The 13,472-nt window shown below is 42.6% G+C and overlaps 1 protein-coding gene across 1 annotated transcript; it reads left to right on the forward strand.

Annotated features, from left to right (window-relative positions):
• The first annotated feature begins 91 nt into the window (after positions 1 to 91).
• On the forward strand, positions 92 to 12,827 carry dusp27 (dual specificity phosphatase 27). Its single transcript, XM_061679619.1, is given in 7 exon segments — positions 92 to 327; positions 1,077 to 1,227; positions 1,297 to 1,415; positions 2,029 to 2,260; positions 3,708 to 3,925; positions 7,830 to 9,303; positions 9,305 to 12,827. Coding segments are annotated over 7 exon segments (3,384 nt in total). The 5' UTR covers positions 92 to 302; the 3' UTR covers positions 10,470 to 12,827.
• Positions 12,828 to 13,472: the final 645 nt, after the last annotated feature.

The raw sequence follows: 13,472 nt of genomic DNA on the forward strand, positions 1-13,472 counted from the left end.
AATACTATCATCAAACTTTATGGGAGAATTTGAGCAAGCAAAACAATAGTTCTGTGAAATAAGTGGTAAATAAAATGACGCAAGGGCAGGATGAAGAAATCCAAAAATAGGAGAAGGAAACAAAAACAACAGCAAAAGAAATAAGAAAAGAAGGTGAGACCACTTCTGACGAAGGTCTCAGTGAGTGGGTGTCGGGTGTCCAGGCCCCCTGCATGGCTGGGCGGTAGGGGTGTCACAGGGGGTGGAGGGACACTGTAACTTTAGTGTGACCACTACCAGCTTCACAAAGCAGACCTCCTCAGATGGACACTGCTGCTGGCTGCCAAGGTAAGACTAACTCGGCTTTTTGTTTACATCCTGCTATACAACGGATTGTAATGTTTGTTTGTGTTTCACTTTTGTGTTTGGTGTTTGTAATAATGATCCGCACACAACGCCGCTCTCAGTCCTGCGACACAGCTGTCACATAAAAATAGATCTGCTGTCAGGCCTGAAACCACTCAGACTCTTGCACAGAGACATCATCGACAGCGGGAAATGTACACTCATACGCACCTAAAGTAAAGCACATATTAAAATATGAAGTATCACATGATGAAGTTAGTCTTGACATCCATGATGGCCTATTAGTTTCAAGTTTTTTTTTTTTTTTTTTTTTCATTTATGAGAGCAGTGTTTCCCAAACTTTACAGAGCCAAGGCACATATTTGACATTTGAAAAAAAAAATCTCAAATCACACTATCACATATACTGTAAAAATCACATAAAGTGGATACACAGGTTAATTGTCATCTACTGGAAAAAAACATTTCGATGAACAAAGCTCTATTATTTGTAGAAAAACCTTTTTGGGACCAATTAATTGAAATTAGACCATTTTCATGATAATCTCTCAGAGCACACTGGTTGGGAATCACTGGAATAGAGCGATGTTTTTTTTTTTTTTTTTTTTTTTACTATTGAAATTGTTAAGCAAGCCAATAGCAATAGAGCTCTTCATTTTCTGCTTTTATTACAAAGTATTTTTACGAACTAAAAATGTTTTTCATCTTTTTGACGGTATGGGTGGGCAAAGAGGAGACAGTTTTTACTGAACAGCAGGCAATTGGCAAGGTTGATATGGCATCTGCCAGTGACCGCGAGGATCAGACGGTGCCGGATGGTAACGACGAGGAGAGTCGCATCCAGGGGATTCAGTCTCGTTACCTGCGCTGTTCGTCGCCCAGGTAACATTTTTTAACACTTCAAGCCAAGGAATGCATGACCCTGGATGACTTGGTCTGTACCGTTTCCAGCCTCTCAATGATGTCAGAGTCCAGATTTTCTGCCATCTCGGGCTCAGATGCCACCAGTATTTTCATGGAGCCCATCCATTTGTCATCTGCCATCGCCGCCAAGAAGATCATCAATGAGGGTGAGACACGGTTTGATAGTCACTTCAGGCAACAAAGAATATTTTTTTTCTTATTTAATCAGTACAGAGGTATCCAAGATGTCCACCAAATGAGACCACCTGAACTATTTAAAGATTTTTGTGTACCTGATCCTCTGAAGTGGAAAGAATCAAAAAAGCTTTACAAGTTCTCTCAGTGTTCACATTGATTATTAGCGACTGGAGCTCCTGCTGTGACCATTTCGGCTCCCAGCAGGAGGCCAATGCACAGCACAAGCAGCAGGAAGATAATTAAAAGGCCAGCAGATAAAACATGGATTTCATATTAAGCTGCTGCGAGCCCAGTAAATCTGAAGAGGAATATGATTTGTGTCAAATGAGCCAATTAACTCTAAACAGGCGACTGTCTGGATTCCTGCATCCACTAATGAGCTGAGCGGATGACTTGAGTGGGATGATCTGGAAGTCAAACCTTGCATGCAGATGAGCTTGTCTGTCCTGAATCCATCTTCTGAAAATTGAACATTGGAGGAATAAATGAAAATTGTCTTGTGACACTTAAGAAACATCATCTGTAATTGAGCTTTTAAATGTAATTCAGTCAAACCTGCTCAAAAGAAACTGCCGTTCACAGAATTGCCACCTCGAGGTGTCCACGCTGAGTCCATCCCTGAGTCCATGCTTGAAACTGCAGAGCAGCTGATGGTGGAGGACCTCTACAACAGAGTACGGGACATGATTGATGACCGCAGCCCCTACAACACTCCCTGTGTGCTGGACATCCAGAGGGCTATGGTTCAGGATCGCCTGGAAGCCCCCAGGAGGCCTGCAGATGAAGTGTGGCCAAACATCTTCATCGCTGAGAAGTCCGTGTCACGCATGTCTTTTCACTCCATGCATGTGTCACAGGAAAACACACTCAGTGATGCTAAGACGATGCTGGGAAGTAGGGTTTCAAAATTCTACGAATTTTCAAAGTTGGAAGCTTTCCATGGGAATTAATAGGAATTTACAAAATTGACGGTTGGCTCTTAATAGACCATTTCATAATTTTTGTAAACAATATGCGGTGGGATGAAGCAAGTGACTACATCTGACCTGAACTGAAACCATAACAAAAACATGTTGTGTTTGGGGTTGCGTCACAAGACATTGCCCAAAAAGGGTGAGTTTTTAAAAAAAATATTATTTCCTTAAAAACCCAGCATAACCTGAGGAGGATAAACTGAGTGGATGTCATAAATAGTTGTACGGAAAGAACTTTAAAAGGGACTAACTGGGAACCAAACGTTCATCATGGCATTTGTGGAGGGTGTTTTTTCACAAATATGTATACGTTTTCACTCAGGTTGTCCTCAGCTCAACAGCGCGCGATCTATTTCACTGTCAAAAGAGCACACTTGTGCCACTAATCCGTGCGACAGAAAAGTCAATTAATAAGCCAGTCTCTTAACGATCGTGATAACTATGACTCCGTTTTCACGACATGTAATTCTGAATGAAGCTAACTTTTGAAACTGGCATTAGTTCTCACTTCCAAGCAATCTACATCACATACATCTTTCTAATTGACACATCACACATTCAAGCTACGTCAGGGGAAAAGAAGGCTAAAATGATCATTCGCGCCATTTAAGTATAATTTAGGAAAATACATTTGAGCAGATTCGTGACTAAAACAAGTACAGTTTAATATGTTATCCCTCAATCAAAGGCACATAGCACACTCAGTAGCACACAGGGCTACTGAGAATAGAAGAAGAAGAAGAATCATCATGTATTGTCATGAACATACATGCATGTCTACGCCCCTTACATGCACTGTGTATTCCTCCATGTTATACACAGATGATTTCTACAATTACAATACAATTTTTGACGGGGGAAGGGCACTTGTCATTTAATATTATGAATGGGGTTACCTTTTGTTGTCGTTTTTTTAAATCGGTTGTGTCAGGGGGATGAATAATATTTAACTCAAATTCATGTTTTTGTTCCAAAACCAAATAATTGAATTTAAAAGAATTTAAAATTTGATTAAGCTCTACTTACAAATTAAGTTGTTGAAATTGCAGCCTTTGTAATATTTTGCATGGATGTCTGCTATAACAAAACAAAATGTTTATATTTATGATTGATTATGATACTGTTAAAAAATTCCCCAGCTTAACTTCCCATGGAAATTTACGAGAAATGTTCCACCCCTTTTCAATTCTAATTGGAAGTCAGTGTGGGAGTTGCAAATCTTTGTGCGTGTTACAAGTGTGTTTAACTCTTCAGCAATCTGCATGTTCAGTGTTTTTTGTCACCCAGATCCGTCGCCGTCAACAAGGCCCGGTTGAAGCGAATGGGTGTCACACACATCCTTAACGCCGCACATGGCACAGGCGTCTACACTGGGGAGGCTTTCTATACCGGGATGGGTGTGCATTACATGGGTGTTGAGGTGGATGACTTCCCTGACGTCGACATCTCGCCACACTTTCGGCCCACCGCTGAGTTCTTGGACGAGGCTTTACTGACCCACAAAGGTGAGCGCAAACTTCCCCACCAATGAAGCAAAACAAATGAACCTGATGAGTTTTCCTGGAAAAATAGCCATTTCAGTCACATAGTGAACTTTGACCACTGCTCACCTAACTTTTACAGTCATGATCAGTTCATCAGTAGAGCCAATTGAACACAGAGCATTCACAGATTTCTAAGGCTCAAAGAGCTTCACATTGCATAAGATGGCACTGAAATATCAATGTTATCAATGCATAGATAATGTTATAATTATTTATGCCACATATCCTTATTAGAGATGTGGTTGAGCTGGAGCCTATTTCACCTGACTCTGGGCGAGAGGCGGGCTACACCCTGGGTTGGTCACAAGTCAATCACAGGGTACATACAGTATAAACAACTATTCACACTCACATTCACACCTATGGATAATTTGGAATACTCAATGAATCTATTATGCATGTTTTGGGAATGTGGGAGGAAGCTGGAGTACTTGGCGAAAACCCAGATCACAGGGAGAATATGCAAAATCCATCCACACAGTAAGGTCGGAGCTTAGATTCGAAGCCTGAACCTCAGAACTATGAGGCTAACATGGTACGCTCGCGACCCTAGTGAGGATAAGCGGTACTGAAAACGAATGAATGAATGTGGATCTCACTGTTCATTACAGTTTATGACTAGTTAGACCCCAAGGCAGCAACAGGCCGTGGGAGGCAGTGGCGTCGTTAGGCCTATTTTAGCAGGGGCTTCAAATATTTTCTTAAGTCCCCCCTAAATGATTTTTTTTATTGTATACATATACGTGTGTGTATATACATATACGTGTGTGGGTGTGTGTAAGTGTGTGTGTGAAAGTATATATATTTATACCCTTTCCCCCCAAAAAATTATATCATGGAAAAGTTTATTTATTTCCATAATTCCATTCAAAAAGTTAAACTTCCCTAGGTTGTAGATTCAGGCCCCCTATTTAAACAATTTCAAGTATTTATTTGTTTATTTGTACATAATTTTTGTACGTAATTTTTTCCAGCTATTAAAACCCATGAAATCAGAAATTCAAAAAAATTGAATCATGTGAAGAAATCAGCCCAAATTTTGCAGGCCATAAATGTTTTAAACGGAGTGTCACACACTAATCATCTACTAAACTCAAAGCACCTGCACAGGTTTCACGAGGTGTCATTAAACTGATTCAGTTTCAGTGCTGGAGCCTATCCCAGTTTCAGTTTCACCTGACTTGAGTCCAATTGAAAATGTATGGAAAGAACTGCAACTCAAGGTTCATAAAACAAGCCTACAGAATGTTCAAGATTTGAAGACTGCTTGTGTGGAGGAATGGGCCAAAATCACATCAGAGCAATGCATGCAACTAGTTTCTCCATACAGGAGGAGTCTTGAAGCTGTCATTGCAAACAAAGGCTTTTATACAAAGTATTAAATCAATACTTTCCCCCTGTGTCATTTTCACATTATTACGCACAACTTAATTTCTTTGTCTGGCCTCCCCTGTCTGGAGTTTGCATGTTCTCCCCGTGCCTGCGTGGGTTTTCTCCGGGAACTCCGGTTTCCTCCCACATCCCAAAAACATACATGAATTGGAGACTCTAAATTGCCCGTAGGTGTGGGTGTGAGTGCGAATGGTTGTTTGTTTGTATGTGCCCTGCGATTGGCTGGCAACCAGTTCAGGGTGTACCCCGCCTCCTGCCCGATGATAGCTGGGATATGCTCCAGCACGCCCGCGACCCGAGTGAGGAGAAGTGGCTCAGAAAATGGATGGATGGATGGATAAGGCGCACCGTATTAAAAGGCACAATCTCAGTTATGGGGTCTATTTCTGTATTTAACACATACATAAGGCGCACCGTATTATTCTGCTCAGGCATGGTAAAACATACGCTAGCATGCATACCACTGCAATAAAATACCACCGCATCCTGTTTTTTATTATCATTTGGCTTTATCTTGTCAACTCAAATGCGACCAGATACACTCGTTACCGTGGCAACGACACAAGAGTGAAGCGTGCCGATGGTATTATAAGGACAAAATGGGGAAAAACGTGTGTTGATGGTCACCGGTGCTCAGGACAGCAGAGGACGACGTTCGTTTAAGGCTTGAGGTATGTTCACGTACTTTAAATACGATACGGCTCACAAGCAGGCAATAAAACGTTATGTAGCCTAGCAAGCTAGCGGTAGCACGAACGGTTGGACGTAAACATTCTGTCGAATCATGCTCTAAAGTTTCGGTGTGGGTGAAGTAATTGAATTAAAAATAAAGTAATTTAATTACAGTAAGTTAGCACCCATTATTACTGTCATGTAATGTTGGTTTGACCTGACTGATTAGAATACACGTTCTGGCTAGAGCAGTGATTTCCAACCTTTATGGAGGCAAGGAACATCTCATGGCACACCAAGAAACAAAAATGTCACAAAAAGTGGATACATGAATTACTGTGGCAGGAATTACTTCCTGCCATCTAATAGAAGAGCATTTATTTGTTCTGTCTGTCACTATGCCTCACTGGCATAAATAGAGGAACAAAGATACATTATTTATTGTAAATACATTTTATTGTAAATTTTTTGTAAATATCATATATTTTTGAGCAATTTTTGAGCAGTAAATATCATTTTTTGAGCAATTAAGTACACAAGTATATACAGTAAACGACCCCGAGGCGTTCCCAGGCCAGCCGGGAGACATAGTCTCTCCAGTGTGTCCTGAGTCGTCCCCGGGGTCTCCTCCCGGGGAGGCGTCCGGGAGGCATCCTAATCAGATACCCGAGCCACGTCATCTGGCTCCTCTCAATGCGGAGGAGCAACGGCTCTAATCTGAGCCCCTCCTGGATGACCGAGCTTCTCCTCTTCTGAGTGACCTCAACCCTAGTGATAGAAGAGCCTGCCTCAGAGACCCCAGACTCTGCTTTCTCATGGGAAGGCGTGTCTGTGAAATTGAGGTTTTCCAAGTATTCTCTCCACCGACTCACAACGTCCGGAGTCAAGGTCAGCAGCGCCCCATCCCTACTAAACACAGTGTTGATGGTGCACTGCTTCCCCCTCCTGAGACACTGGATGGTGGACCAGCATTTCACCTTAACTCAACAGAGATAAAAAAAAACAACTTGCATAATGTTTACCACACATTTCTGATTACAATTCAACCACAACACCTGAGTTGAGGTGGGAACTAATATACTTTGTGTTCTCTCTTAATATTTTTATTTCACTAATACAGCCTAGTGCCTATTTTAGCAGTAACGTCTTTGCAAACAAATGTTGTGCCAATTGACTTAGCGAAAGACTCAACTGGGCAATCAGCGAGATGCCTATACAGACATTTTTGTGAGCATGGCCGTGAAATCATTGTTTTCCATACAATCCCCAGACACGGTTTTATGAAATGAAATGCACATATAGCCTGCTAACCTTACCCGACACACTCATAATACAAGCAGGAACATATCTAAGTAATGACCAACCTTTAGCTCAGCTTGTTTTACCATATAGTGCCTTTTTCTTTGTCAACCAATCAGAGTGATCAGTTGTCACTGATGGGCAACGCCATTTTGTGCTGATGAGCCGATGACACATCAGCCAATTAGTGCGGCGTGCATGTGTCACATGATGCATATTGTAGTACCAATGGCTTTTAGGTTGATTTTACTGAAATTGTCTTGATAACACTTTTTACTGTTGTCAAAGAGTAGTGTAGGTAAAATTTACCCTAAATTTTAGGGTACTTTACCCATTTAAAATAATGTAAATTTTAGATGTTTTTCATGGATTATATTTCCCACTCTTCAAAATCATTTTTTACAGTGTAGGGAAAACTAAGCGAAACACAGGGAAAAGTGATGGGAAACAATTTTAAATATGACTCAGACAGAACATGACTGTGTTGGCTTTTTTTTTGCAGGCAAAGTTGTGGTGGTTTCCATGATGGGCGTCAGTCGCCCAGCTGTCCTGGTGGCATCCTACCTGATGATCTTCCAGCACATGACCATCATGGAGGCACTGACAGCCATGAGGAAAAAGCGGCCCATCAACCCCAATGAAGGTTTCCTTAAACAACTGCGACAGCTCAACGAGGATCTCCTGGAGGAGCGGGATGACGACGACACACTCAGCCAGTGTTCCGTTATCGACGCACGCACACGTGCTCGTATCTTTGGCGAGGGCAGTGAAGATAATGACACAGATCAGGAGGAAGCGCAAAGCATGATGGAGGTGCAAGCAAATTCTATCATGATGGAGGAAGAGGAGGACGGCACTAGTGTGATGAGCAGCATGGCCTCCTCTGCAGTTGCTGAGGAGCTCTGGAGTGGATCCATCAGACCGCATGAAGCCCAACCTTCATGTGGTGTTCAAGAGAAATCTATCCTCACTGATCAGGTGGGAATCAGGGAAGGTGACGAGGATGAAGACGGTCTGGATAAAATGATCCATGAGTGGCAGCGCAGGAATGAGCAATACCAAAGTGATGAGTGGTGGGAGGCGCAGCTGAACAGCGATGAGGAGGATGGGGCACCTGGCACATGCGCTGATGCTGATGTGGAGAGCGTCACCAGTGAAGATGTGCGTGCCCTAAAGGAACGTTTGAAGCGTCGCAACCGACGGCCTCCGTCGGATGCCACGTCCACCTCAAGCTGCACCAGTTACGCTGACCTATGGAAGCAGCGACTGCAGGAGATCGAGGAAGAGGCCTCTGCACGGTATCGAAAAAAGGACAATGGTGAAGGCGACGAGAGTGATGTCACACAACAACAAGCAAGAAAGAATAAGATTGATGACGAGGTGGAGTGCATCCTGTCAGACACTACGTCCATGTACAATTTCTGTCAGAAGAACAAGGAGAAGATGACACCCTTGGAGCGCTGGCGGGTCAAGAGGATTCATTTCGGATGGAACAAGAAAGATCGTGAGGACGGAGAGAAAAGTTCTGCTGGTGATAATGAGAAAAGTAATGGTGTCGAAGCAACGACTCCGTCTTTCGAAGACGTCAACCTGACAGAATATCAGGCTTGGAAACGGAGGCAGCAGAGGCGACTTGGCGAGGAAAATATGGAAGAGATTCTGGAGCTGAGTCGAGGTGAGGACTCTACAGCCATCAAACGGAGGCAGAGGCGAGAGGAAATCCTGGAGCGTTCCAAAAAAACTTTAGAAGAGAGTCAGTCCATGTGCGGCTGGGAGAATGACAGCTGTGTAAGTGGAGCTACGATACCCCTCTCCACCTTCTGGGCTGGAGCTGGAGTCACCGGACCACCCACTGTCATCAATGACGACATGTCCATGATCAGCGGACAATCGTCTGTCCGATCATCTGCGTCACAGGCCTGTAGTACAAGATCAACACACTCTAGTCTAAAGCCTCCTCCAATCCTATCTGTTCCGAACCGTTCAGGGTGCCTCGGGAGAACCAATGGTAAACCTGGCCAGTATCCAGAATTGGATCGCCAATGTGGTCACTGAAACCATTAAACAGAAGCAGAGCGAGATGAGCCTCCCTCACCCATCACTTGCAGGATCAGAACTGAGCTTTGGTGCCGCAACAAGTATGATTTCAGGCCGTGGTGGTGATGACGATAAAACATCCGTGTTGAGTGGACGGGCCTACTCCAGTAGCATGTCACAGGGTCATGACCGGCCAGCGTCTGTCCTCTCGGCCAGTGGCTACAGTGGTGTCAGTGCACGAGACTCTGTGCTGGATGGCAAGAAAAACAAAATCACCACCACCAGTGTCCCTCTGTTCAGCCTCTTCCAAGACCAGGTCAACCTGGGCAAATTGGATGCCATTGACAAGGAGATCAGGTCTGAAATGAGAGGCAAGATGGCGACCTATGAGAAGAAGAAAATTCTGGAGGACAACAAGCGTAGCACTTTGTACAAGAAAAAGAAACCAAAGGAGGATGAAGATGAAGCGGAGGAGAAAAGGAAGGAGGAGGAATTCCTTGAAGAGACAAAGAAGAAAAAGCAGAAACCTGTGAAGACATTTGGCCTCTCTGGACATTTGAGTCTAAACCCGGCTCTTGAGAATGACAAGAACACCAGTGTTGACGACTGGCTGAAAAGTGTCAGGCCTCCTCCAAGAAAATCGGCCTCCGGTGCAGAAGAGGATCCCGACGACCTAGATGGCTCTGCCTCCCAGTTTGACTTCTCCAGCCACAGGGCCTCATGTGCTGGCGAGGACTATGAAGAGACATACGGTGGTACCTCCACATACTTAACCCAGATGCACATGCATCCATCTGCTGATGATGTGGAATATTCCGGCATCAACAATGACCACAGTCAGGGCAGGCGGTCACACGGCAAGGATGATGAGGCAAATAACCTCAGCTCCAGAAGAAAATTCACAAACCATTCGCAATACAAAAGCAACAACACAGTAGGGGCAGGACGTGAAGCGGATGGTGACAATGAGGAAGAGGACGTTGCGACCTTTATCGCCCAAACTAGGCAGAGGATCAGAGCTCGAGCGGCTGCCGAGGAGCCCAACGACGAGGTGCTCGCCGCCTGGAGGGCGCAGCAGGAAGCAAAGTGGCATAGTAAATCATAGACAAATTGAGCAGGAAACAAATGAGTGCTGCCGTTGACTGGTGGAGGTTAAGCGCCAGTTACCTGTGACCCTAATGAGGACAAGTGGTATAGAAAATAGATGGATGGACATCATTGAGTCAAGAAAAATGCACACTTTAGTCTCTAAATGATCAATGTCTGATAATTAAACAGTTTTAGAGTATTTCTTTATATTAAAAGAAAACTCATGCTGTACAATAAATAAATTATTTTTAAAAAATTACCATAATGGATTGCTTTCAAATGTAATCTTCTGCAGAGGTGGGTAGAGTAGGCAAATATTGTACTCAAGTAAGAGTACTGTTACTTGACAATAATATGAGGAAAGTAAAAGTAAAAAGCGGTCATCCAAATAAATTACTTGAGTAAGAGTAAAAGGTACACAGTGAAAAAGTGTGTGTGTGTGTGGACAGTTTGAGATTAACACTTACCCCAAGAGATGCATGTTTTACAGTTACTTGTGATAAAATAGGGGTAATGTGGGCTAATAGGCACAGCCAAAACAACAACAAAACCACTGCAATTTACCGCAAGATGTTTTCTCAAGTTATAAGTGGGCTGAAATGTCCATGTTTGGGCAGACAATGCCAGACAAATACTACAATACATAAAAGCTGTTGTTTTTCTTCGTCTCAATGGTAACAATGACGTTCCAAACATGGTCGCAACGTAAGCACATCGATTAGCCAGGCTGGCTTATCTAGTGTTAATACCTATGCTCGGCAAGCCCAATAGAAGACGTTGTGTGTAGTCACGTGATGTTGTTGTGTCGTTTGATTGGTGAACTAGACTTAAACGTCACTAGCGCTTAAATTGGATTTGAGCAAACAGCATCCAATGCGGAAGTCGAAGTCGTAGTATAAACAGATAGGTCGCGCACGAAATAGTTGATAAATAAGCAATAACTGACAAATAAAAGTCGCGAGTGGCATTCAGATCACTGTAACGGAGTAAAAGTACCGTTTCTTCTTAACATAATTAATCGAGTACAAGTAAAAAGTATGCAGTATTAAAACTACTTTGACAAGTACAATTCATCTACAATGCTACTTGAGTAAATGTAACACGTTACTGCCCACCTCTGATCTGCTAAGAGAAGCGCAGAGTGACTGGTTAAGGTTCTGGCTTTGAATGGGGACCTTTCTGTGAGGATGTCGTGCATATTACAGTCTCCCACAGTCTAAAACATGTTAAAATGTTTAATTGAAGAGTCTGAATTACCAGTCGGCATGAATGTGAGTGTGAATAGTTGTCTGAACGTGTCAGTCCTATGATTGAGAAATGATCAATCGAAGGTATAAACCACATCTCTTCATAAGTCAGCTAGGGATGAGCTCCAACAGGTTCACAAGTGTAGAAAATGGATGTACTGTATCTTGCTGCGTTTTAATGGGTCTAAGGTTCTAAATAAAGTACAGTACTGTATAAACACCTCATATGTAGCCTGAGTATGAGCTAAAATGTAGCACCACCTAGTGGACGACAGTAATAGAACTCTAAAGAGTTACTGATTATATCCATCATTCAAAGACAGTCAAATATATTCCTTTTGAGCTTGTCTCTCAATTTATGTGCAAGCAGTTACATTTCCATTGTGACAAGTGGTAACATAATGCTCATGCATGTGAGACCTAAACCTCACATTCCACTTGTAGACTTAAATGCCTTAAAGTATTACAAAATGTGCTCAAATATATGAAGCTTGTGGCTGCAAACGTGGTCTTCAGGTCAGACCATTGACTTGATTGATTTAAGACATAAATGAGAGCAAATGTGGAGGCAGGAAGCAGCATGATGCAGTGTGTGAGAGAACAAGAATAAGCACATTTACAAAGAACAATCAGAAAAATGTGAAAGGGGAACACATGGACAGAAAAGAAAATGATTAGGATGAAGAAGATTATGGATGAGGAGAGTGAAGAGGTTACAAAGCTAGTTGAAGAGAGTTGAAGATTGTGGAAGGGAGAAGGAGCTAGGATGAGGATGAAAAAGATGCAGAGAACAAAGACTCATGAAGAAGATGGTGTGGTGGAGGTAGACCAGATCTCCCCATGACAAAAATCTGCTGACAAAGTGGGAATCAAACAGCTCATGATTTCTTTGACGTCAAATAAAAACTCATTCACGGACAGTCCTCCATGTTAACATGGATATTTTTAATTCAACAGCCGTCAATGGCAATGAATATTAAAATATGACTAGAGACAAGTTGAACTATTTAATGAAGCGAGTGTTATTTTAGAGGACTATTAGACACCGTAGAAGAATAATCCATCATAATTAACATATGTTATGTTTCATATTTTCTGGCTGTTTGTGGGTGAATTAAAGCCATTTAAAGGAGACATATTGTGGAAATTTGACTTTTTACTTGGTAGTGGACAAATAGTTGGGTCTCTAGAGTGCAAGGTCACCCATAAAATGTAAAAATCAAACAACCAGGTCAATATTTTGAGTTGCCTATTTTAAAAAAATGTGTCGATGGGCAAGCCATTCTTTTTTTTTTTTTTTTTCAGTTTTGTCAAGTTGTGATGTCACAATTCGGCTAATTAACATAATACCACAGCAACAGTGAGTTTCTCCACCTATGACTTGGCAGCTAGGCTGGAGGAAGATCAGCCATTTTCAAGCAACGGCCAGAGTCCAGACGCCAGAACACACAGAAGCCTTATCATGTCAAATTAGCTAGCCAGCAATGTTATCAGCATTAGCATCAAATACCTGACCTGAAATTTCCCACTCAGCTCCTTGTTAGAGAACAACAAGTTGTGCAAAAGCACAGTAAAACATTGAACAGTTGTACATTCAAAACGTTTAGAGAAGGTCATATTAAGTTCACCTGTAAAGGATATAGTGCCTTTTAAGGGTCCTTGTGTAATGTCACCCCAAAGCCCAATAATCGCCTTTAGCCGAGTCTTGCGGCCGATCTGAGTGCAGAAGCCTCCGTATTTGTTTGCCAAGTGAGGACGCAGAAGACTACAAG

Source organism: Phycodurus eques, chromosome 1 (genome assembly GCF_024500275.1).
Source record: "Phycodurus eques isolate BA_2022a chromosome 1, UOR_Pequ_1.1, whole genome shotgun sequence".
Lineage (NCBI taxonomy): Eukaryota > Metazoa > Chordata > Actinopteri > Syngnathiformes > Syngnathidae > Phycodurus > Phycodurus eques.